Here is a 27444-nt window from a genome sequence, read left to right on the forward strand (position 1 = left end):
TGGGTGGATGTCGCCGCCTGTGGTCGGGAACGAAGCTGAGCCGCTGTTTGCCGGATTGTATCCCATAAACGGTAAGATTAAACTATTGTTTGTGCTTGACACTGTTGAAAACAGCGTCTAAACACGGACACGCGTCTGTTGTGGTGATATATGAGCTTGTCGTTTTAAATATAACTCCATAACGGTTGTTTTTACGATGCTAACGGCTACCGTTGCTAGCAGGTGTTCGGGGAGTGTCTCACGCGCAGCCTCAGCAAGCACCATGCAGCGTCCAAAGTGATGCTTTTAAATGTTTGAATGTAATTTTATTTTTGTATTTTATTTCTATTTGTGAAACAATTATTGTGGAGGAAACAACGATGTAAATGTTTAATGAGGGTTGGTTGCATCTCAAAAATCCACCGTGTCCCCGTGGTCCTCTCCTAATTAATTAAAAATATTAATAATAATTACTTAGATTGATGTTTCGTGTCCTTTAAATGTGCCAATCTCTGATACATATGTTCACTTTTGCTTTTGTTCCTCATCTTTATTTTAAGTTGCTTCATTTGTTGGAGAGAATGTGATGACAGGCGTGACAGGGCATGGAGCCACACCCATGCTGTGATTTATTTTGATTCACTACAGTCATGAATTGGCTGAAAATATCAGGATAGTACGATATTATTACTGTACAGCCATATCGTTAGGATGTTAAATGACGGTAAATAATAACGGTATTGTGGTCGGTGTGTGAGCAGTCGTCTCTAGATGGCACCAAATGACACGGTGTTGATTATTAATTACACTCCCATTGGAGCCACGGCTGTTTTTAATTGACAGTAATAGCGTGTTTTGTAAAAGCTAATCTGATGCAGACTGGAGAAAAAATCCATTTGTAAAAAAATATAATTTTATCAAATAAACAATTAGTCGACTAATTTCTTAATTAATCCATTGAGTTGTTTGGTCCTTAAAATGTTGAAATGATCAGAAAATGTACCAATGTTAGTGATTTCTTTGTTTTATATGTTAATTAAATATTCACATGTAAGAAGCTAAAAAATCAGGGAACTTGTATTAATTACTACTACTACTACTACTACTACTAATAATAATAATAATAAAATACTCGTAGTAATTGAACAATAGTGGATATAGATTCTGTTTTCTACAACTTTTTTAGCAGTTGTCGTGGTGATGATGAGACTCGGCCTTAATATTGTTAGTATGTGTGAAGTTAGCTCGGGCTCCAATTTAATCCTGATTTTTCAAATATAAATACATCTAAATTATTATAGATCATTATTTTTATTATCCAATCAGCTTTATTTTTCTATGAACTTTCTCAGAGGCTTTGTGTAGTAGTTCATATTCAAGTGGTATCGACAGTTAGGTCCATAAATATTTGGATATCGACATGGTTATCTTTATTTTGGCTCTATACACCACTACAATGGATTTGAAATGAAACGAACAAGATGTGCTTTAACTGCACACGTTCAGCTTTAATTTGAGGGCATTTACATCGGAATCAAGTGAACGGTGTAGGAATTAGAACACTTTCTATATGTGCCTCCCACTTTTTAGGGTACCAAAAGTAATGGGACAATTGACTGAAAAGCTATTTCATGGACAGTTGTGGGCTATTCCCTCATTATTTAATCTTCAATGACACAGTTAAAAGTTCTGGAGTTGATTCCAGGAGTGACATTTGCATTTGGAATCTGTTGCTGTTAACTTTATATATGAGATCCAAGGAGCTGTCACTGTCAGTGAAGAAGCCATCATTAGGCTGAAAAATCAAAACAAACCCATCAGAGAAATAGCAAAAACATTAGGTGTGTCCAAATCAACTGTTTGGAACATTCTTAAAAAGAAAGAATGCACCGGTGAGCTCAGCAACACCAAAGGACCTGGAAGACCACAGAAAACCACTGTGGTGGACGACAGAAGAATTCTTTCCCTGGTGAAGAAAAAGCCCTTCACAACAGTTGGCCAGATCAAAAACACTCTCCAGGAGGTCGGTGTATGTGTTTCAAAGTCAACAATCAAAAGAAGACTTCACCAGAGTGAATACAGTGGGTTCACCACAAGATGTAAACATTAGTGAGCCTCAAAAACAGAAAGACGAGATTAGAATTTGCCAAACAACACCTAAAAAAGCCCTTATAATTCTGGAAGAACATCCTCTGGACAGATGAGACCAAGATCAACTTGTACCACAGTGATGGGAAGAGAAGAGTGTGAAGAAGGAAAGGAACTGCTCATGATCCACAACATACCACCTCATCAGTGAAGCATGGTGGTGGTATTGTCATGGTGTGGGCATGTATGGCTGCTAATGGAACTGGTTCCCTTGTGTTTAATGATGATGTAACTGCTGACAAAAGCAGCAGGATGAATTCTGAAGTGTTTCCAGCAATATTATCTGCTCATATTCAGCCAAATGCTTCAGAACTCAGTGGACGAAGCTTCACAGTGCAGATGGACATTGGACAATGACCCAAAGCAAACTGCAAAAGCAACCAAAGAGTTTTTTTAAGGCAAATATGGAATGTTATCAGTCAATCCCCTGACCTAAATCTGATTGAGCATGCATTTCACTTGCTGGAGACCAAACTGAAGGGAAAATGCCCCATGAACAAGCAGGAACTGAAGACCGTGTCAGTAGAGGCCTGACAGAGCATCACCAGGGATGGAACCCAGTGTCTGGTGATGTCTATGCCTTCCAGACTTCAGGCTGGAATTGACTGCAAAGGATTTGCAACCAAGTATTAAACAATGAAAGTTTGATTTATGATTGTTTAGTTTGTCCAATTACTTTTGGTCCCCTAAAAATTGGGAGGCCCATATAGAAAGTGTTCTAATTCCTACACCGTTCACTTGATTTGGATGTAAATACCAATACTCAAATTAAAGCTGAAAGTCTGCAGTTAGAGCACATCTTGTTCGTTTCATTTCAAATCCATTGTAGTGGTGTATAGAGCCAAAATAAAGAGAACTGTGTCGATTTCCAAATATTTATGGACCTAACTGTATATGTATGTGGCAAATAAGGCCCCACCCTGTTTCAAATGTATAACACCGTAAATATTGAACTGAACGTGTGTTTGTACAGTGCGTAAACATCGCAATGATTTAAGAAAGAAGAAAATGACTATATCAAGAATTATATTGTTATTGAATTATATGCAAGTTAAATATTGAGACTTTTTTATTTTTGTGCTCCAAGAACAGCATTCATGAGGTAAGTGATATTCACTAGGTTAATTAATTATAATTGGCTGCTGCCGATTAAAAAAAAAAAAAAAGGAAAAATATACACACTAATACACAGCCTCCAATAATATAATGTATATAAGCATATGTGGGATAATGTTGGGCTTTTGTTTTGGTTGAGACTGGCTTTTGTAAATCTTGATGAGAGATGGATGATTATTTCCCTGAAAGTATGTTTTGTTCTCCTCTCACTTTTTTTAACGCTTTTACTCAGAAACACTGCAGCCTTTTTGTGCTTCTTTTGCAAAGAGATGACTTTACAAAAAAGCCCCAGCCATGCAGTTAACTGATAAAAGAGAATAATCCTCACCACAGCTGTAGACAGTGCAGTCTGCACAGCATCACCTGGACCTTTGTGTTCCAGCACAATGAAACGGCATAGTTTGACTGGTTCTCCTATTCCTGTTGGGAAAAAAGGATTTCCTGTTGTGTTTTTCTCTCTCTCATATATATATATATATATATATATATATATATATATATATATATATATATATATATATATATATATATATACGTATATATATGGGATATATGGGAAGAAAACTGACTCAACTGATCTTTTGTTGTTGTTGCAATAATTAATATTAAAAAAAAAAAAGAAAACAAGCATGGCAATATAATCTTCAGTAAATAGAAGGTTCATGTTTTGAAGTGTGCAAACTTGAACTACACATGGTTGCTATTAAATGTTTCTCAAGTGACCACAGATCATTTTAAAACTCTGACTGATATTGAGACTTTAATATGGTGATAACATTTTTGACTCTATTTCTCAGCCGTATGTGATTTATATTGTTACTGAAATATGAGTTATTTTCTTAAAACTCTGCGTCATGTCATTCTTGGGACAACCTGAATGTGCCTGTCAGGTTTATATGTTGCAGGCTTTAGGACCCAGCACCTCTGTCTGGGCCTAGACCACCCTCCCTCCTGCAGGAGCAGAGCAGACAGCAGCGCAGCAGCGCAGTGCTACGACTCTGCTGATGCACTCATAGCAAACCTGGATGTTTTCCCTCTCCTTTTATCCACTGTTTGCCTTTGGTCCTTTCATCGGAGGGGCGGATCGCTGTGTCCGTCCATCAGAAACTTCCACACTGAGCAAAAGGCTCTTTTTGAGAAGCGCAGAGGAGAACAGAGAGTTTTGAATGCCCTCAGCCTCCTCTGTAAGGATAAGGAGAGGGATGGTGTGATTGTTGGGGAGAAACAGAGGGGAACAGGGAGACGCTCCAGCAGCATCACCAAACCCCCTCCACTCCTTTGCTTGACCCCCTCGGTCTGCTTCTTTCCAATAACACCATCACAAGGTTGTGGGGTTCGGTGACCAGCAGAACATGTCTCACACTCGCAGGAGCACATACACACGGGTGAGTGTGCACAGGGTGTTGATAAACACTGGTGAGGTGAATGAATGAACCAGATTGTGATGCTAAAGTTAGTCTGGTTTACCGTTGTTTTTGTCGTCGTCTCTTCAATTAGTTTCACTCTGTCATCTCCTCCGTCACCATGTCTGCTGCTGTGAAGAGAAGCAGGGGCTTCTCATCCACATCATCGCTGTGTTTCTCTCTCTTTGTTCGGCACTGTGCTGTGACGTTGGGCTTCATGACTTCACGCCGTCACCCTGTAATGTAAAGATGTGATTTTGAGACGGGCAGGTGATTGTTGGGTTCATGAGATGATTTTTGTTATCAGCCGATACGGGACACTCGGACTTCCTGTTTGTCATGTGTCTCTGAGTCAGGCAGATTCCCTGTCATTGGAAGGATGACATCAGGCTTCTTCTTTCCTTCAGATCACACAAACCCACTTCCTGTAAATACTGTAAATAGTCCTTCCATTGTAGACTGTTTCACATGCACCTGACATTTGTACGTTTAGATTTACTGGATCTGTATAGAACTTTACTTGCTTACAGCTATTACCATCTGACATAAGCATGACCTGATCTGCTGAGATATAATGATCATATAATTATGTATCTGAATGCCCTTAATGGGAACAAAATATTCAGATTGATCCAATAAAAACTAGAACACAGACAGGGAGTCTAACAGAAGGTGAAACATATGTCGTCCTTGGTGAAGCTAATAATATGAATAAGCAAGTGCATAACACATTTTTTTTTTTTCCTGGTTAAATAAAATGAATGTATTTTTAGGAAAACGTAGCCAAGTTTTACCAGCATAGTGATTGTTGTAATGCAGCAAAGGAGACTTTATCTTTGTCTTTTTAAACTTGTTGAAGTTAATGTGAGAGCTTGTATGGTTGTGTGATAAGAGTAGCGTGGCACTAAATAATTCATCATTGTGAACAGGTCATAGCAGTGACTGCTTTAATACTGATAGTTAGCAAGGTCACATTTATTTATGTGTTTAAATTTAAGATCACTGACAGTGGCTCAACATTAACCTAACAAAGATGACAATATAATTATATTATCATGAATAAATGATTTGATTTTGATGAAACCTTTGGTAACTATTGTGGTAACTATGTCTCTTGTTGCTTATAAATAATACGCTGGGTTAATTAGATTCTAAGCCATGGTGAGAGCTGGGTGTTGTGTAACAGATGAATATCTTAACACTGATGTCATCTGCAAATGTTTAAATGATGGCAAATGGAAATACATTATTGATGTTGGTGTCAACATAATGTTTACCTATGGCTGCAACAAATCATCGCCATCTAGTTTGATGATGAACTCATCAGTTTGAGTGAAGTATTCATCTATATAAATGTGAATATTTTCTTCCTGTAACAAGAAATCCTGGAAAAGAAACATTTTTCAACATTTTCTGACATTTTTGGTCAAAAGAAATTGAATAATCGAGAAAATAATGAACAGATGAATCTTTTTATTACAATAAAATAAAATATAGAAGGATATCTAGGCTTTATGTTGTCAATAACTATATAGGATGATAGTTTTTTCCTTTCTTTCAGTTCTGGGACCATTGTTTAACTTTTTTAAAATGCCTGATAAAAAGTGACATCATCTTTGAGCTTATATGTGAATATTTCCCTCAAACCATGGATTCATAAGCATTCCAATTTTTTTCAAACAAGAGAGGTAGCTTTATTTTTAGACTTGACTTTCCACTGATATAATGAGAATATATATATATATATATATATGATATAATGAAGCACATGGAGCGTGTACTTTTTACAGTGAGCTGAAAGAAGACGGTATTCTGTGACAGAGAAATTAAATGTGCTGTTCTGCTGAGTCACCCTCACTCTCAGGACATCACACTGTAAATTGGGTTACTGAGGACGATTTAATCACAAACTGACGCAGCTCAAGTCAACTTGCTCCCGTGGAGAGGTTTTGCTGTGTAATTCACAAATGGGTTGTTATGTCTCCGGTGATTGTTGTCATGGAGTCTTGAGAGAAATGTTTAAGCATGCGTTGACATTTAGAGAGGACGAGGCTTTGCTTTTCCACAGCTCAGTGAGTCTGAATGACTCCAACACCACTGTGCACTCACATCATCCTATACAAGCATATTCTATGGCACTGTAGTTTGATTCTGAACTCTTTTTCTTTTGAAATCTTTTAGATTGTGTTTCACTAGAATTCCTGCTTAACACGTTGGGTAAAATACCTTCATTCATTTCAATTTTTCTGTATATTACAATTGCAGTTTCACTTTTAACATTTAGTCCAGCTTTGAGCCATAAAAATTACTAAATTAGCATTGAAGGTTGGGGATGTAATTTGCTAATTGTAATGTAGAAAATGTGGAGCATGTGCCTAAAGCTGGCTGGATTTAGGGTTAGGTTAGGTTTCCATGTGGTTACAAGTCATATATAAATAATAATAATACAGTGTTAGATTGAGCAGTGATGTCCGCTTTGACTCTGGTGTTTGTCCCCACTCAGACAACGAGCAGTGGCAGCAGCAGGATGAGCTCGGACGGCGGCGGGCGTCCCGTCAAAGTGGGCTCCCTGGTGGAGGTGATCGGGAAGGGGCAGCGTGGAACGGTGGCGTACATCGGCAACACACTCTTCGCCTCGGGGAAATGGGTGGGAGTCATTCTGGACGAGGCCAAAGGCAAGAACGACGGCACGGTGCAGGGCAAGCGCTACTTCACCTGTGAGGACAGTCATGGGATCTTTGTGAGACAGTCACAGGTAAATAAATGTCAAAAACTACAGGCACAGATCTTATGTTCAATAAGATCTGTGCGTATGATGATACTGTGATACTGTGCCACTTCTCCTCTACCTGCTTTTCTCTATCATTGTTCATCTTATTCTATGAAAGGATAAGAGATTTGATTTGACGCAGTGGCTTGTGTGGGGGTTGATATTTCCCTCTCCTGCATCTTCAGTTGCCTCAGGCTGCTTGGTGTTTGGATGAAAAACAACTTTATTTTTCTCCCACTAAACAACGATCAAACAGTGTTCCAAAGTGATTTTATTTAGGGGCAGAAAACACCATTTTAATGATGCTTTTTTACACAAAGAAATGTATATTTTTAGTTTTTTTGTGTTTTTATACTAAGTTTATGTCATTTTGCATTAAGAATATGTGGTTCATATTTTTAAACTCTTTTGCCTGCACCAACAACAAAACCTTTCAAGAAGAGTAATCATTAAGTTTTTATGTTCAGATCATGCATCATGTTAAACAAGCAGTCATACTTAAAGGTACAATATGTAGTATTTATGGGTTTATATAACCCAAAATCCACTTTTTTATACATATTATGTGCTCCTGCATTGTCTAGTCGCTGTATAATATTTTTTGTTTCATTTTCGTAGTGTTTCAAAAAGTCATGTAAAATAACATGACCGCGGGCCGCGGTTGCATAGCCACTGTTAGCAGCGAGACGCCATGTTTCTACCGGAGCCTGTAAGGACAAACGCGAGAGAACAAAACAAGCGTCTCTTTACTTGTAGCGGAAGTCCCGCCTCCTCTCTCTCCGCTTCGTCTGCTACGGCCGCGGTAGCTCGCCCTCTCCCTCACCTCACGAACCTCATCTGCTGACACGGAGAAAGACAACGAGGACGACATTTGACCAGCTGCGGATACCGTAGCGCTCAGGGAAGGGAGGGGGTGAGCAGAGCAGCAGGTCTTTGTTGTAAATTTCAGCCTCTCCTCTAGATGGCACTATAAACTACTTATTTCCCCTTTAAGGACTGCTTTTAGAACAATGGCAGTAAATATGATGTCATGTGAGAAATCTCTGAACTATTAAATCTTTCACATCATACCATTTTAAAAAGCACTGAACAGAATGTTATTTAACTTCTGTCAGTAAAGGACTGTGACTAAAATGTCTCTCACTGTCCGTCTTCTGTGTTAGATCCAGCTGGTTGACGACGGAGCAGAGACCACGTCGCCAGAGACGCCGGAGCCTGGCACCGGCAAAGTTCCCAAACGAGGTGAAGACACTTTTCATCTCAGATGATCTTCTGCACTTGTCCTTAACCATGATTCAGCAGGTGTTCATACTGAGACATTTAAAAACAGATGGTTGTGTGTGCTGTACATGAAGAAGACAGACACCTATTAGTGTCATCAATAGCACAATATTAATGAAGAATCAACTCATGTAGTGAAAACCAAGATATAATCTTTATGTGAAAGGAGCCGTGTGTGTGTGTGTGTGTGTGTGTGTGTGTGTGTGTGTGTGTGTGTGTGTGTGTGTGTGTGTGTGTGTGTGTGTGTGTGTGTGTGTGTGTGTGTGTGTGTGTGTGTGTGTGTGTGTGTGTGTGTGTGTGTGTGTGTGTGTGTGTGTGTGTGTGTGTGTGTGTGTGGCAGCAGCTGATATTGTAAATGTCAAACTAAACTTCACTGTAAACAGGAGATGTTTGGACACGACACACAGTATTGTGATGGACTTTAAACTTGTTTCTGAGGTTCTCAGTCCACACAGACGTAGAAATGAAAATAATTCGGATGATTCAATGCATCTATATGAAATACATATTTAGAAACCTGACTCATGTGAAGACTGATATAAAGGTACCATCAATGAAGTTGATGATTTTTAATGTGAGATTGTTATTATTTTTTCTTCCACATCTGCTCACAGGGATTGAGCTGTAGTCTGTTTCCATGGTGACGCTTCATTGCCACTTCATCAAATACGGGGGTGCAATGTTGAGTTTGTAACTTCCTGATGCAGAGAGGAGTTGAAATGGCTGCTTTTTTGGGCAGCTAAAGAGAGACGGAGGGGGAGGGGGGGGGGGGGCTAATTTAGATGTAACCTGGCAACGAGGTGTTTCAGGTTAATGTGACAGATATATGAATGAAAAAATAGATTTTTATTATGTTAACACTTGATGCTGCTCATTTCCACAGCAACTTAGAAAAGTCAAACACTACGGAAATCCTCGTCTGAGGATCACTGTCATCATCACTGTCGCAGTAGATGCAGCACATATACATACATATACATATATATATATATATATATGTAAGGCAATAAATCATGATTTTGCATTGTTTGCACCTGGAGCTGTGGGACTTGTATGTTGGAAGTAAGTCATAATAAATACTGATTATGATGATGATGTGATCATTTGTTTCTTTATCTCCTCAGAGATCCTGGAAACGCCCAAGTCCACCAAACTGGTGAGTCAGAGACACACACACACCCCCACACACACACCCCCACACACACACACACACACATACACACACACACACCCCCACACACCCCCACACCCCCACACACACACACACACACACACACACACACCTGTCCTGTCAGTAGAAAGTGTTTGTGTGTGCGTGTGTGTGTGTGTGTGTGCATGCGTGCGTGTGTGTGAAGATGCTCAGTAACCTTATGGTATATTTTTTTTAAATAATATCATATTTTCTGGATGAATATCGTGTTTAAATTCAAATTCCAAACTGACATTTTTGAAGTGCATACAATCCAGATTAAGTAAATCAATCTGAATTTAAATATTGGTGTGTCAGATTATTATTATTATTATAATATTTTAGATATGTTAATATAACCCTTGAGCCAAGTATCTAAATGTTCAGCTTAATCTGACCAGCAGGGGGCAGTGTTTACTTACAGCTGCATAAAAGTGCATTATGTCATTATGTTGCCTAATTATTGAATCATTAAGATGAGGAAATTCCACTGAGATCATAAAGTAAAGTTAGGACCATGTGACCTGGTTTTGTAGCTGCAGAGCTTCACTTTTAAATAACACTCTCATTCATTCATTCATGCATTCATTAATTCATTCAGGATGTAGAAACACATTGTGATTATGTGCATACATTTGTTCATTTAACATAAATCATGCTAAAGATTTAAACATGGCACATAGATGAGAACAATCTCTGTCACATGTTTTTCATGAGTTTGACGTCATAGTTCAGGGATTTGTTTATTCATATTCATTCATATTCATATTTCTGTTATTTGTTAGAGTAAAAAAAAGAGTAAAAGGTCGGAGGTGAAAGAGTGGGACACAACAAACCCTAAGTTTCTGTTAATCCATTTTTAAAAACCTCATCATCATGGATGAGTCACATTGAGATGTCAGGTGACCCAGAACATTTTTCCAAAGAAATAGTAGAAAATGTGACCTCTAAATCACTTCATCACCATCACAAAATGAGTTATTCTACAGAATAAATGTATAGTATTTTATAAAAGCTTCTGGTTTTTATTTATGTGAAGGAACTAAAATTAAGGAATGTGTATATAATGCAGCGGGACTAAAAATATGTCAGATAATAATGAAAAAACAAGCTTGTTATAGGATCATTTAATATTAGAGATGGCAACGTAGCATACTTTTATATCACAAACAGAATAAAAGGAATAAACAGCTCACAACATGACTGTTGTGAAGGAGTGAAGGATCACACGTTCATCCCTCGTCAACATGTATTTAGATCAATATTCCTGATCACCTGAGGTCTTAGTTTTTATCTTTCAAAGAAAATTACCTCATTAATGGTTTCTTAATTATTCTGATTCAGATTTTTTAAACATTTGACAGTGACTTGTGTTGGTGTGAGCTCATCAGTTCATCAGAGCATCAGCAGAGAGCAGCGATCACCTCCTCACCCTGTCACTGACAAACTGAACCTTTAACCTTTAACCATCACCCTCCTTTCCTACTCTGTTTCCTTCCCTTGTTTCCTTGTATCACGCAGCGAGGAGTGAAACCCAAAAAGGTGCTGCATGTTTCTCTAACCTCGGTACAGTGGTAATGTTATAGTAACCATGGTCACAGTGGTAATGTCATAATCCATGACTGGTGTGGTAACAATGGCCCTGAAAGGCCCCCTGTGCTGCATGAGAACATGGCCTCATCCCCTGGTTTTATTTACCCATGATTCCTTGCAGCTCTCCTCACCTCCATCCTTGGTTTTTATCTTTAATGCCTGCTTCATCCGAGATCGTCAATTTTTTTGAATCCCGAATTAGACGATCCAGTCGAGACGCAGGACCACAGACTTGGTGTTGAATCAATCGATTTCACGTGATTTAATGTGACTTCAGAATATAAACAGATGTGGAGGCAGACTTGTCAGTTCATAGCTGTTTGTGTGTGTGTGTGGATGAGGTCATGACTGAGAAGAAGAAATCAACTATTAAACAAAAGTACACAGCATGTTTCCCGGTCAACTCGCACTCATTGGTTATTGTGAGGTTTTGTTCATTCAACATGTTTACCCTGACCCTGACTCTGATGTGTCTGATGATGTTAGAATCACATCTGTTAATCCCTCACACGACAGGATAATCTGGCTAGATAATCTGTTCAAATCATCCTAAAATCAGAGGACACTCACGATCAGGCCAATTATAAGACAATGTCAGTGCCACGCCCACCTGATCTCTGACACTGGCCAAGCTCTTTGTGCTGTTTGCTCCAGTTCAGCTGTGTCGCTCACGTCGTTTTTGTCTGTCTGTTCTGTGCATGTTGAAGTCACAGTGATTCCTCGGCTTTGTTGCTGCGTTGATGCTTCATGGACAGTTACTCGATCTGCTTTTGTTCAGCTGCAGAAGCAGCGATGATCCCCCAGTGTCTGCTGTAAAAGCAGAAAACTGATACAACTCCACCCTTCCCATCATCCTCTCTGTCTGCTTCTCTCTCTCACCCATTAGACATTAGTGTGCGAGAGAGAGAGAGAGAGAATGGATGAATATTTGAACAGGACAGATTTCCCTCTGCTGCTGTGAAATGGATACACATAAAGAGTTTTTAGCAGCCGCCATCTCTGCAGCGCTGTCATATTTTTAGATGATCATTTTCTCAGTGAAAATGTACCTTACAAAGTTTCATTGTGCTCATTTTCATGACTGTTATGTAAATGTATTTTGGTTTTTCTAAGCAAAATCGTCTTCCATCCGTCTCTTTGCTGAGATGAATGGAGCTGAAGAAGATGCTTTGAAAGCTGCTCAAAGGTTCCTGGACATTTAGGAACGTACACTAACTCATTTAATCCCTTTATTACAGCAAAACAACTCTCTAACTTCCCTTAAGATTTTTTAAAGACTTATTTTTTAAATAGTATTCGTTTGGTCTCTTTTCACAAAAGAAACTAATACTTTGCAAATGTGTTTTTGAGCCTCTAGATTCTTTGAAAATGGCTGGAACTAAAACTAAAATGACCCTTAAAATAATACATGCCCTGAACATTATTTTAGTTATCTAAATAAACTAGCATTTTACTTATATATGACTATCTCTGTGTGCATGCTATATAAGTATAGTATATATAATTGGACGTAGTTTTCTGCTTTTGTGATTGAGGCCAAATCACAAGTAAGTATACATTGAATTCCACTTCTCTCTTGATTTATAACATTCAGTTAAACAGAGTTCCAATGATGTCAGTGTTGTAAATCATTATCCCAATGAGAGTAACAAAGATGATAAAGTAGTTCAGTAGTTGTGTCATTTGCCAACCTCTGCATTCAAATACCCTGGTAAATGGTATCACTTATATGGGCTCTACAGCGTGTTGAGCTTAGAGGAACGGTTTCAAAATGTGTTCAAGAAACCACATAAATGATCACTTCTGCAAACACAAATGCGCTCCCCTGACTTATTGTTGCTGTTGCTGCCAACTTTTTGTGATGGATGCATCACAAATAAGACAGTCACTGGAGTTAGAAATTATTATTTTTTTCAATAAATGCAATCATTGATAAAACCATTGTTTTGTAAGCTTTTAATATATCACAGATAATCACAGGAAGTGATCGATCACAGAATGAATGATATCAACAAAGAATAACCTCATTTAAATCCACACCAGATTTTTCTCTGCCTCATTATCATAAAAACCATGGACGCCATCGTCTGTGGTGAGCGTTGCTAGGAGACGAGAGAGGCTTGCATCATTTTCTCCCTCTCACCTCTGTTTACAGCCCCCCCCCCCCCCTTTCTCTCTCTCTCTCTCTCTCTCTCTCTCTCTCTCTCTCTCTCTCTCTCTTTCTCTCAGTCATCCCCATGTCTTTCACAGACAGATGGGTGGGAGAGAGAGAGAGACTGAGAGAGAGGAGGAGAGAGAGAGAGGACACACAGTGATGTAATGTAGGAGCAGGGAAGTGTCTGTGCTGACAAGCCACAGTAAATAGATGTGGGTGGGGTGAGGGAGGTTAAAGGAGGAGAGACGTCTCCTCTGAACAGAAGCAGGTCGGGGGCTCAGCAGGAACAATGTCGGCGCTGTGATCAGAGCAGAAAAGGATAAAAAGGGGAGGCAGTGACGGACGGAAGGCTCGGGAAAGTGAGCTGAGAAAGGAGGACAATATCAGGAGGAAAGGACGAGAGAGAGCGAGCCTGGGGGAGGAAATAACAGCGGCCATTTGCACCACTGCAGCTTCTCTGCCTCAGCGGCTGCATGATCTGCTTTAGTCGTCTTCGCTGAGGATCTTGTTCTTGTTTTATCACCTGTGTGTCTGTGTGTTTCTGGGTCTGTGTGTGTTTCTCAGCCACTGTGTTTGTGTCTTTCTCCTCTTGCAAATATGATGAGACAGACTCCTGCTCCCCGGAAGGTACAACTCCGCGATCGTCCTTATATGTTGGGGTGTTGCTGTTGATGTTGCTGTTTTCATTTTCCATTTGACTTATTGGCAGAGCAGCAGCTGCTGCTCATGATGATGCTGCTACTGTTGTGAAGGTCATGCTGTGAAGTTTCAGTTATTCCTCATGTTGTGTTTTGGCTTCCTCCACTGATATTTATTGGATTCCTAGTGTGGAAGCAGGAATGATCCTGCTGCTTGGCTTTAATCATTTTAAACCCCTCCCCCCGTTCATTTAAATTTAATCCCCAAAAGCCTTCAGTTATTTCATATCTGCAGTATATTTAAATTTCCTGACCTTTACATCTTTTATTTGACCTCATTTGTGGTGTCATGAGATCATTTCACCCTGAGCTGATGCGAGTTGAGTTACTGTGGATAAAGAGAGGAGCTGTCAGATGATGTTTGATCTCATTTCAGTTGAACTCTAATCCAATCATGAACAAGTGATGGCAGTGCCTCACAACTATGTGACATTATTAACTACAACTGTTGGTTTGGTGAACTCATCAACATTTTGTCAACATTGACAATTTATGGACCAAACAAGCAGTTATAATGATAAAATGTATTATTATATTATATGAAGTATAAATGATAACATGAAAAGAGCCACAGAACAACCAGAGACAACACAACACAACTCAACAAATGAGTCTCCAGTGACACAAAGCACTGATTGAGGTGACGACAGCGGCACCAGTCACTGTGTCCATGTTGTCTGTGAGGGTTGTGGTCACATGGGAGGAGGGAATGAGGCCCTGGAGGCCGACGTGGACAAGCTTTAAAGTCAATGGCTTCACTTTCATCAACCCATTCTGTCATTTCCTGTTTATTATCAACTTTGTCTGGAATCACTAACCCTGCCTGTTTGTTTCCTTCCCTCCTCTCCTTCTCTTCTGACCTTTTCCTGCTTCCTCTCCTCTGCTGTTTCTCCTCTTCCTCCAAAGACCACGGCCAGAAGGCCCAAGGTGAGCTCAGACCTCAGGGCGTGACAGTTTCAGCTGCTGGTTATAATGGAGTTCCATAAAAGATCAGCTATAAATACTTATTTATATTTATTTACTCATTTAATAGTCACTGGAAACTGTTTCTATGGATCAATTCACAAGTGAAAATGAATGTTGGTTATTTATTATCTTTCAAGTGAAGTCCGAACACTGAAGATTGAATGAACCCAAAGAAAACGTCAGCGTTAAACATAAACATAGAGATTCAATCGTGTAAAATCATGTTGGTTTGTTTTTATCATGCCTTTATTCTGCTCACAGTCACAATGGTTTCAGGTGAATCCACACATCTTCATCATCGTCATCCGCAACCATTTTTGCCCTGGTCATAAGTTTTTATTCTCCTTTTGATCTCCTTGTCCTTGTTTCCTCTCAGCAGCCCAGTCGTCCTGCAGGCTCCGGTGTGAAGGGAGCTGCGTCCGGCTCGGCCTCGGCCTCAGCTGGAGAGATGAGCAGCAGTGAGCCCAGTACCCCGGCCCAGACCCCGCTGGCTGCTCCGGTCATCCCCACCCTCCCCTCCCCTGGAAAACCTGCAGCCCCGCTCCCCAGCAAGGTCAGAAGTCTGTTCACTCTGCAGCTGCACACAGCTCATGTTTAGCTGTGAATGTCATGGATTCATTCAAATGATCATCAGACTGTTGAACCACAGCAGCACATGTGATTTAAATCTATATTTATTCACTCAGCTGTCAGTTTGTGTGGACGTCATCCAACTCAAATATATGCTATATACCAGCTGTCACATTTAATTCAATCAAATTACAATCAAATTAATTGCTTCATCAGAAACCACAGAGATATTATGTGGTTTAGATTTTACAGTAGTACACATTAGCTCTTTGCTAATAATGATCAAGGATAGAAATGTGTTATAAATCGATCTTTGTGGTTCACATGTGACCCGCCCACAGGAGGACGTCACCATGGAAACACAGGTGCAGTCATGCGGTTTGATGTGGAGAGTGTTGTTTCTCTCACTAACATCTGAACAAACTGTGAAAGGTGTGAAACTCACACTGCATTAAAAAGATGTGATTATATTATATTAAGTTACTTTATCTCCTGCTCCTCACTCTCTCTCTGTAAACACTGAACCTGGTTTAATTCTCTTTTTTTAATAATTACTTTAGTAATCCATTAATAACGGATTCATTATTGCAGTCCTAAGGAGAAGAGCTGCACAAACCTGTGTGTGTTCTTATATGGGTCTCTTTTTTTAGGACCAAAAAATACAGAAAACTAAGGGAGTGAGGACATTTTAGGAGACGGAGGACATTTTGTCTGCTCCTCATGTTCTTAAAGGGTTAGGTTTGGGTTCTTGTTATTGTTGTTAGGCACTCAGTTGTGAGGGTTAGTGTGTGTGTAAGTGCCTGTGTCCTCCTCACACTGATAAAAAGGAGATGATTGGCAAACTTGTAAAAAATACATGAATTGGTCAAATGTGAGTCAAGTAATTGCCAACTTGAATTCATGAAGAGCCATTGAAGTCATTCTTAAAGGTTGTCGTCCATTTTTTTGTGTGTGTCTGCACCGATGTTTTCTTCTCTGCATGAAGAGTGAAATTATGAAAACATGAAAGTGACAATGATCTGACACTGAGATGATTTTAAGGAGCATCAACATAAGTGAAGGAGCAGAATCTCATTTCGATTTCACCCTCACACACAGGAGGAGGAGTCTCTGCGTGCTCAGGTGAAGGACCTGGAGGAGAAGCTGGAGACGCTGAAGATGAAACGCACGGAGGACAAAGCCAAGCTGAAGGAGCTGGAGAAGCACAAGATCCAGCTGGAGCAGCTGCAGGAGTGGAAGAACAAGATGCAGGAGCAGCAGGCAGAGCTGCAGAAACAGCTCAAAGAGGCCAAGAGGGTAAGCACTAATGAACTGATGACAGGATGATGATGATGATGATGATTGGATGTGGTTGCAAAAAGAAATGAGTGACGGTCAAGATGAAACATGTAAACGGACAAATCCACCCAAAGAATAGTACAGAGAATAGCACAATAAATATCCATACCTTTCAATTATGAAGTCACTTTCACATAAATAGATAAACATATTTTGTAAGTTAATGATATTGTTATTAATGCATTTCATTTTGTCTTTACACCACAAAATCATTGATTGCGTGCGTGTGTGCATAGGAGGCTAAAGAAGCTCTGGAGGCGAAGGAGCACTACATGGAGGAGATGTCGGACACTGCGGACGCCATCGAGATGGCCACGCTTGACAAGGAGATGGCCGAGGAGAGAGCGGAGTCTCTGCAGCTGGAGGTGGACTCCATGAAGGAGAAAGTTGACGAGCTCACCATGGACCTGGAGATCCTCAAGCATGAGATCGAGGAGAAAGGTAAAGCCTGACTTCTTCTGCTGAGAGAAAGTAGACAGAGATAATGTTGATGTTTGTCTGCCTCAGGTTCAGATGGAGCTGCGTCCAGTTATCACGTGAAACAGCTGGAGGAGCAGAACAGCAGACTGAAAGAAGCTCTGGTCAGGTACGTTTATTCTTCACCAGTGTGCTCACATTCACTCACAAACATTACAGTGTGTTTATTCTGTTTATTCTGCAGCAATAACCCAGGGTAAAGTTTGTACTTTACACTTCATGTTCATCCTTGTATTGTTTTTCTTATTTCTTTTTTTTTTTAATTAGGCCATTAAAAGTAGAAAAAAGGAGTATGTGGGTACTTTAATGACGAGGGTTAATGGGGTGTTGTTTGTTGACTTCAGGATGAGAGATTTGTCAGCGTCAGAGAAGCAGGAACACGTGAAGTTACAGAAGCAGATGGAGAAGAAGAACGTGGAGCTGGACTCTTTGAGGAGTCACAAGGAGAAGCTGCAGGAGGAGATGTCAGCAGCAGAGAAGACCATCGACGAGCTGAAAGAACAGGTCAGTGTTTAACTACACCGGCTGCAGCTTTTCAGGGACATGAATGAACCTGCACATCGACAGTGTGATGATGAACTCGGTGTTTCAGGTGGACGCAGCCTTAGGGGCAGAGGAGATGGTGGAGACTCTGACAGAGAGAAACCTGGACCTGGAGGAAAAAGTCAGGGAGATGAGAGAGACGGTGACGGACCTGGTGAGTGAGAGGAGTCACCAAAATAAGCAGATGCAGATATATATATATACATACTGTATATATTTTAAGAAGAATTTACTATTTTCATTTTCCATGATGCAAAACACCTCACACTAATCATCTCTGAACGTCTGTCTGTCTGTTCTTCTGTCTGTTAATATTAATGGTCGTGTGTGTTCCCTGTGCAGGAGGCCATCAATGAGATGAACGATGAGCTGCAGGAAAACGCCAGAGAGACGGAGCTGGAGCTGAGGGAGATGTTGGATCTGAGCGCATCCAAAGTCCGAGAGTCTGAGAAACGAGTGGAAGCCGCTCAGGAGACTGTGGCTGATTATCAGCAGACCATCAAGAAGTACCGCGAGCTCACCGCTCACCTACAGGTACAATCATTGATTCATACTGATATATGATCATCCTCGTATTTACTCTGTGTTTTGTGTGCAGGAGCTGAACAGAGAACTGACGAGTCAGCAGGAAGCTTCAGCAGAGCTTCAGCAGCAGCAGCCGCCGGCTGAGATGTTTGATTTCAAAATTAAGTTCGCAGAGACCAAGGCCTACGCCAAGGTCAGTGACCTCAGACCTGATCTCACTGTTTACTTTAGAACAGAGATAAATACTGTAGTACACAGATAGATACTTTATAAATACTGTAGTGAACAGATTTGTCCTTTCTTGATGGTGACGGGGTTAGGGGTCGCCTGTGGCTTAGAGACAGATGTTGGTTTATGCGTCAGGTTTGTTTGGGTGTAGCTGTTGGCTCATGATGCCTTCAGTACATCATGTATCAAGGCAAACTCTTTTTATTTTTAACAAATACAAAGTTCTTTAAGAGCTCACTGACAGAAATGTATAGGCCAAAGTTACAAAGTGTTTCTCCATCCAGGCCATTGAGATGGAGCTGAGGAAGATGGAGGTGAATCAGGCCAACAGACACGTTTCTCTCCTGACCTCCTTCATGCCCGAGTCCTTCCTTCGTCACGGAGGAGATCACGACTGCATCCTGGTGCTGCTGCTCATCCCCAGACTCATCTGCAAGGTAAGCACCAGACCATTATATAGAACAAGATTAATAATCATCTAAAATAATCTAATCTTAGATTATTAAAGCTTGGTTTTTCCACAATGTTTGTGTGTTCAGGCAGAGCTGATCAGCAAACAGGCGCAGGAGAAGTTTGACCTGAACGAGAACTGTGTGGAACGAACTGGACTGAAAGGAGGCGTGGGTGAACAGCTGAGCTTTGCTGCTGGTTTGGTTTACTCTCTGAGTTTGCTGCAGGCCACGCTGCACAAATATGAGCAGTACGTTCATCTGTCATTCATGTTTGTTTGCTCTATGTTCTCCAATGTTCTACTCGATGTAGTCATCAAATGATGCTTTTGCTGATGTAAAATTAGACTTTTACTGAATAAATGTGTGATCAAATTCATAAAAAAAACAACTCATTACGAGTTAAAGTTAAAAGTTAGTCATACATTCCTGTTTTTTTTACTCTACAATCTGTTATCTATTCAACACACTTGACTTCATTTATTCTTTGTCATGGAGAATCTTCTGTATTTATACACTCACTGTGTGTGTGTGTGTGTCAGGGCTCTGGCTCAGTGCAGCGTGGACGTCTATAAGAAGATCGGCTCTCTGTACCCGGAGATGAGCGTCCATGAACGATCACTGGATTTCCTCATCGATCTGCTGCACAGAGATCAGCTGGACGAGACGGTCAATGTGGAGCCGCTCACCAAAGCCATTAAATACTATCAGGTACGTACACCTGACATCCATTTGATCTTACCTTAATGTAATCACAATTCTAAACCAGTTCAGTGTTGACCAGAAAACAGCATTGGTAATTATTAAAAAAGTCATAGTAAAAAGTTACTATATAAATACTGTCACTATATAAATAATGAAAATATCATGGATGCTTTGCGATTTTTGCAGCACCTGTACAGCATTCACCTGACAGAGCAGAACGAGGACTGCACCATGCAGCTGGCTGATCACATCAGAGTGAGTATCAATAATCAGTCATCAGAGTGAATATCAAGAGTAGAAACACTTATGACGGGATAAAGTATGCGTTCATGTTACTCTTTTGTCACAAACGGACACTGTGAATGTCTCTTGTCCATTCCCAGTTTACCCAGAGTGCCTTGGACTGCATGGCTGTGGAGGTCGGGCGTCTGCGCTCGTTCCTTCACGCTGGTCAGGAGAAGGCCGACCTGGCCGTGCTGCTCAAAGACCTGGAGACGTCCTGCAGCGACATCAGACAGTTCTGTAAGAAGATCCGCAGGAGGATGCCAGGGACAGATGCACCTGGCATCCCAGCGGCGCTCAACTTTGGCCAACAGGTAACCAACTCACCTTAACTTAGCAGCTGGTTTGTTCTCGAGCCTGATTTATACTCGATCACATGACAGTTTGGATCATTTGGGATTTTGGATCATCATCCAGGATAAATAAAGGAATCCTGAAGTTAATTTCAGCACACTTTATAAGACCTTAATCAGCACCACATATTTAACTAAACTAAAAATCTATAGAGCACAACTATACAGAAGCTCATAAACTGGAAAGAATAAATTAAACAAACGCCGGGAATAAAATAAATACATTCATACATACTTTTTGCAGTCAACTCTTTAAAGGGCCTTGATTTTCCCAGAATTGATTTATCAACTTTTAATACTTTTTAAGACCCCGCGGACACCCTGTTTCAGATGAGCTTTGATGTCAGATTGACTTTGGTTCAGGTAATAAACCACCTGATGTTGTTCTTATACACAAAAATTACAAAGTTGTTTGTAATTTGTGAGATTTCAGGCTGTGGTTTTCCTCCAAACAAAATATAATTATAGTAAAGAAGAATATAAAAACATTTCAACGGTGAAAAAGCTGAAAATGTATATGTTTGTACAATCAGGTGATTTAATGTTGAAAAAAACCCAGACAACAATACTTTGAAAATGAAAATGTTTAATATAATTGTACCCTTGAGATGCTGAGCTGTAATGTTAATGTTGTGTTCTTGTTGTGTTGTGTGCAGGTGTCGGACACACTGTCAGACTGCAGGAAACACCTGACCTGGGTGGTCGCTGTGCTGCAGGAAGTGGCTGCAGCAGGAGCTCAGATGATGTCGCCTCTCGCTGAACAGGACGGACTGACAGCCGTCAAACTGGAGGATGTGGCGTTCAAGGCCGGAGAACAGGTGCGTACATCAGAGAGATTAGATTAGATTAGAATAGATTATTGATCCCACACTGGGTTACAACAACAGGATTAGGATCAAATCAAATAAATTAAGAAATATCAATACACAAAAAACACAAATGTTCAGTCACAAAACTAGAAGTGAACAAACAGGGATGTAAGAAAGTATTATATATACATATATATTACATTAGTATTATTTATAGGTTTTAGTCTTAGGTTCATGTCTTTGTCATTTCAGATTTATGGATCTCAGGGAGTCAACCCCTACGAGTATCTGCGACAGTCCTGTAGCATCGTCATAGCAACCATGAACAAGATGGCCACCGCCATGCAGGAGGGAGAGTACGACTCTGAGAGGCCTCAGAGCAGGGTAACCATTGATGTCTTTGTGTGCGTGTGTGTGTGTTCTCAGTTGATCAGATCGTTTACATTTCTCTCTGTCGTTTCCCAGAATCCTCCACCAGTGGATATGCGAGCGGCTGCTCTGCGAGCAGAGATCACAGACGCTGAAGGTCTGGGTCTGAAGCTGGAGGACAGAGAGACGGTCATCAAAGAGCTGAAGAAGTCGCTCAAGATCAAGGTCAATACACACGCTCACAGGAGTCCAACTTCATGTTCATGTCTTAGTTTGGACACAGTCATGGTCTTCAGTTTGTCCTGTCGATAATCTTAAACACCTGCTTTTGTGTGTGCGTGCATTGTTCAGGGGGAGGAGCTTAGCGAGGCCAACATCCGCCTCAGTCTGCTGGAGAAGAAACTGGACAGTTCGTCCAAAGACGCAGACGAGCGTGTGGAGAAGATTCAGACTCGACTGGATGAAACGCAGACTCTGCTGAAGAAGAAAGAGAAGTGAGAAGGAGCACGCTCTTCTTCAGCTCTTTTTCAGGCTGCTGTGACGTCCAGAGGTGTCTCACTCTGCTGTTTTTCCCTGCACAGGGAGTTTGAGGAGACGATGGACGCCCTGCAGGCCGACATCGACCAGCTGGAGTCAGAGAAGGCGGAGCTAAAGCAGAGAATCAACAGCCAATCAAAGATGACGGTGGACGGACTGAGAGGAAGCGGCCAATCAGGAATCGCCTCCATCGTCACAGGAATGACAGGAGGTGAGTGGAGGGGAAACTCTGCTGTCACTGTGTCGTTACCTAGCAACACAGACCATAATGTCATGTCTCACTTTGGTCCAGTGAGTAAAGAACAACACGTGCTCTCACATCAGTGTCAACACAGTGTGCACTGATGCAATTCTAGTTATAAATAAACAATAAGAATATTCATTTGGGTTTTAATAATCAACTCATCTGTGATTCTTTTATTCTGGTTTTAATGATCTTTTCTTTTCTTTCTAAATCCCTTTACCTTCAGCAGAGGAACAAAAAGGTATCCATCTGTCCATCAGTCCTGCATGTGACATTGTCATGGTTTTAATTCTGCATGATTCAACAGAAGTTCATTTGAACTTGTTATTTCCTCAGCTTCTTAAATGTGAATCATTGCAGTTTCTTTGCTCCATGCAACAAAGAAATCATTCAAAAATATTATGGTTTGTGGTTTTTGTAAAAAAAAACACTGCATGTGTGTGTGAGTGTGTGGTTTTAATCTCTGCTTTGTACGAATCACAAATATCTCATGGTTCAGATTATTCTAGCAGTGGAGGTAACCTCATTCTATAAAGTAGCATAAAAGGATGTAGACGATGTCTGATACCTGTACCTGTCCTCGTCCACAGCAGCCATGATGTCTGGAGTGAGTTCAGCCTCAGGAGTCCAGGTGATCGACTCTCCTCTGCTGACTCAGCAAATCCACGCTCAAAGACTCTGCATCAAACACCTGAAGAACGATAACAACAGGATGAAGGTAACAATCACTTGTTTCCTGAGAAGCCTGTCATGCATCTGTCTCTGACTTGTCCTGAATGAAGTTGTAGGTCCTCGAGGTAACAGACATTTGTCTGTTTCAAAGTAATTCACTGTGTAACTTGTAACCCTTCTAACACTGTGTCCCTCACAGGCTGAGAAGATGCGCGCTCAGCTCGCTGCTCTGCCTCCGCTCCACGTGACCAAACTTCCCTCCAGAGATGGAGGACGTCCTGAAGTGCTCTCCAGCGCCCTCTACCGCAAGACTGACCAGCTCCTGGAGACTCTGCTGCAGATGAGCTCCAACATGAAGGTGGTGGACATCACTGGCAAATCTCCAGGTACAAACAAGACACCACGTTTAAATACTTAATCATTTTATACATTACATTAAACATGTAATATATTTGTCACTTGTTCAATGTTCTGAGGATGTTGTGGCGATTCTTTTGTCCTGCAGTGACACCTAGTGCTCAGCTCCTGGAACAGACTGCTAGATTACAGTCTCTTAGGGACACGCTAGACAGACTGAAGGTAAAAGTGTCTGAAACTCAAGTTTAAAATGATTTATGACTTCAAACAAAGTTCTCACCTCAACTGAAACTTTTCTCCCGTCAGGACGAAGTCGCCGAACACGTCGTCAACCAACAACCTGGAGCTCGGGTCTCGTCCGACTTTGCCACGTTTCCATCCACGTCGTTTGTTAAGGTACAGTAGAAATGTATACCTTTACCTTAACCTCGTACTAGTACGACTGAGCTTTAACTTTACAACTCTGTTTTTCAGGTGAAGGAGGAGAAACAGGGCGACACGGTTCTGGTGGGTCGGGTCATGGTGCCGTGTCTCCGTGGTCAGGAGCAGGTCCACCGGCTCGTCATGTCTCAGTCTCAGCTGCACAGAGTTCACAGTCTGCTGCGAAGCTAAAGCCTCACTGCTATTTCTACCCTGCTGCTACATCATCTTCATCCTCATCATCAGATCGAGAGCCACAGCAGCGTGGACACTGCCTGACGTCTTATGCTGAGGTCAGATTACACAATCTTTTGTGCAGTTTTGCAAGTTTGACTGTAAAGAAACAACAGCACCTGTAGATGCTGTTTTTAAAGATTCCTTTGTTATGGAGCAAAGCAACAAGCTCTTAAAATTTAAACGTTTGAACAATACTTCAAATATGTCAAAATAGCTGCTGATATAATTTAGTAATTGATTAATAATCGATTAATCCTTGCTTATGCTCTTGATGTGACAAAGTTTACCGTAGATGTCAGGAACAAAGGAATCAAACACAGCAGATTATTTTTTTGTGAGGGGGAGGAGGCACAGACGTGGTCGTGGTCACAGACCACGTGGTCCCTGAACTCGATAATCTGACATCAGCATTAAACCTAAGTTTGTTGTGGTTTCAGACGATCATGGTTCCAGAAATATTGATGACTAATGGTGACTTTATTGGTTTTATTCTTTTGCTGAGAGATACCGAATTTCGACAATAATTAGAAGCTAAATTCTTTATAGCAGTAAGTTGAATTTTACTTTATAGAAGGTTTTAAAGCAAAGTCCTCTTAAGAGTGTGAAAATGTGATTAACTCTATTTACTTGTATATCATGAAGTTCATATAACTGAGGTGTGAAATTCTGCTGCATGTCCACATCCACTGAAAACTATTCTGTTTGATGTTGAATATTTGATTGAGCACTGGCTCTGGTGTGGAAGCTGCAGTTCAGGCTTGAACCACTAGATGGTGCTCTATAGTCCTGTGTTAAACTCTTGGCTGTTTTAAAGGGAAAAGAAGAAACTAAAAGTGTCACTGATGACAAAGTTGCTACAAACCACTGTGTGTGTTCAGATTAAAGCAGATTAATTTACTTTACTGTGTAAAAAAAGCTGAAATTATTTTGCAGATTTATGCACTTTAGTCTGATGAAACAGTAAAATATGGTTTAAATGATTTACTATTTATGACTGCGTACTTTGAATGACAGTCTTTGTCCGAGCCTTGAACCTTAAACCTGTCATGTGACAGAGCGATGGTCACATGACTTATTACTCCATCTGTTTTCAACCAAACTTTATTTAAAGCAAAACTACATCTTTGCCAAAGAATGTGTTTCTCCTCATGGCGTTTGTTTGAGTTTATTTATGATATTTATGTTTGTTTGTTAATAAAAGGGCAGAGTGCATTTACCTAACTGTAGCTCCAGAGGGAAAATACAGACTTTGTTTTCTGTCTTCATGATGTTTTGTTTTTTAATCTGCAGCTAACCTGTTGTCCGTGTTGTGGCTTCCTGCTTGTGTACAACCAATAACTGATCAATAAAGACGGTTAAAGCCACTTCATCACTGTCAGCCTCATGTCTTCAATCAAATGAATCTTTTTCGGTGACCTAGTTTATTTTTCACATTATCTTCAAAACATTTGTCTGCTAATAATAAATATGTGTGTTACAGGCTGCTTTAAAAACGTTTCCACATCACTGATTTTTGGTAAAACTTCCGTTTGATTATTGCCAGGCTGTTCGTCTGCTCAAGACGTGGTTGGTGATTCTCTGAAAAATTAAAATAAAGAGGTTTGTTCATTACTTTCCATCAGCTACTGTCACATTTTCTCTTCCATTCTGATCTCATGGTCTCTCTATTCTCTCTCAGGTTCATGTTGGGATGAGGAATTGTTTGTTTGTGTGTACCTTGTTGTAGAGTTGTGCGTTCAGACGGTAAGATTTGTACTCTGCTTTTCTTCGTTCCTCCTCTTTCCTCCTCTGAACCTCGGGCAGACTCTCATAGATCCTGGAGGTGAAACATGTTTTAGACCAAAAGTCTGAACACCTAAGTCTTCTCACCATCTCTGAACCACTTTCACAAAATAAAACACTACTGCGATTCATCTGCTTTTATCACACAATAAATGTGTCTACTTTAAATAATTTCAACAGCCATAAAGGCACTGCATCACAGCACATCATGTCCTGGGAAAACATGTGCATAGCAATGAAGTAAAGGAGAGTGTGGTTAAGGACATACAGTCGGTGTTCGGAGTATAAAATGCCATTTACTATTGTTACTGCTGTTAAAGAAAGGACTCACAGTTTGGATCTCTGGATCATCTCCTTCCTGGGGACAGCTCTCCTGAGCAGAGCAGCACCTGAACAAAGTTAACAAAGCAGTCCATCAGTCAGTGAGTCAGTGCACTTACTGAACCATCACATAAGAAACCAGGTTTAAGTCAAGTGATCGGAACCTAAAGAAAAGACTGTAGTAAAACACAGTTTCCTCCTCTTGTCTCTCTCGTACCTGCAGGCTTCAGCAGCCTCACTGCTCCTCCAGCCTGGTTGAAGATCTCGTCTCTCTCTGTGGTGAAGACGGTCTGCAGCTTCCTCTCCTCCGCCTGCAGAGCCAGACACTTCAGACGCTGCGTGGACCGTGAGATGAAGTCTGGACGTCGCATCTCCAGCGCCTCCTGCAGGATTGACACAGTTAAGGGTCAGTGAAGAACATTTACAGTAAAACTTAATCTGAATGTCTTCAGTCAGTGGTTAAAGTCATAACCAGGAACTACAAACTATTTGCTCGTATCATTCAGATCTTCAAAGACAAATTATCGTTCACCAACAAAATACTTTTAAATATCCTCCAAAAGTACCATCACCAGGTCGCTGTGTGTTCTAAGGTTTAAAGGTCCAGTGTGTAAGAAAAGAATGTCTTGTATCTGCAGGTACCTGCCACGGAAACCATCCATCAAACAAACTACTATATAACCTGCCCTGTGTGTGATGTTTGTGAAAAAGCCAAAAGTAACCTGTAAAGACACTTGTGTGAGACCAGAGGACGTGGTCTTGGTTCTGGAATGTTGATGAGGTTCATGCTGCAGGTTTTTGTCTTCATGGACTTGTCTCAATCTGAGTGGTTCCCTCCATGGTCGTGTTCTGCTGTACGGTACAAACATGGCGGTGCTCGGCCTCAACCTCCACTCCTCCTCCTCCTGGTTCTCCTTCCTGGCCTCTG

The 27444-nt window shown here is 40.8% G+C and overlaps 1 protein-coding gene across 4 annotated transcripts; it reads left to right on the top strand.

Annotated features, from left to right (window-relative positions):
* dctn1b (dynactin 1b) lies at window positions 1-25739 on the top strand. Of its 4 annotated transcripts, none has more exons than XM_083910055.1 (30): window positions 1-71; window positions 7150-7401; window positions 8580-8658; window positions 9822-9853; window positions 15239-15259; window positions 15675-15851; window positions 16210-16233; window positions 16967-17164; window positions 17443-17647; window positions 17714-17792; window positions 18028-18187; window positions 18276-18380; window positions 18569-18760; window positions 18825-18944; window positions 19264-19416; window positions 19519-19679; window positions 19971-20139; window positions 20320-20388; window positions 20517-20729; window positions 21425-21586; window positions 21830-21961; window positions 22043-22171; window positions 22298-22440; window positions 22528-22694; window positions 22954-22968; window positions 23318-23445; window positions 23599-23785; window positions 23905-23978; window positions 24063-24152; window positions 24231-25739. In XM_083910055.1, exons 2-30 carry the CDS (start codon window positions 7174-7176, stop codon window positions 24366-24368), a joined length of 3750 nt encoding a protein of 1249 aa, XP_083766181.1. In that variant the 5' UTR covers window positions 1-71; window positions 7150-7173; the 3' UTR covers window positions 24369-25739. The 4 variants fall into 4 exon arrangements, with proteins under 4 accessions (XP_083766181.1, XP_083766182.1, XP_083766183.1 ...); XM_083910056.1 differs by having other exon boundaries at window positions 15678-15851; XM_083910057.1 differs by lacking the exon at window positions 16210-16233.
* Window positions 25740-27444: the final 1705 nt, after the last annotated feature.

The sequence above is a fragment of the Microchirus variegatus genome (assembly GCF_963457635.1).
Source record: "Microchirus variegatus genome assembly, chromosome: 2".
NCBI lineage: Eukaryota > Metazoa > Chordata > Actinopteri > Pleuronectiformes > Soleidae > Microchirus > Microchirus variegatus.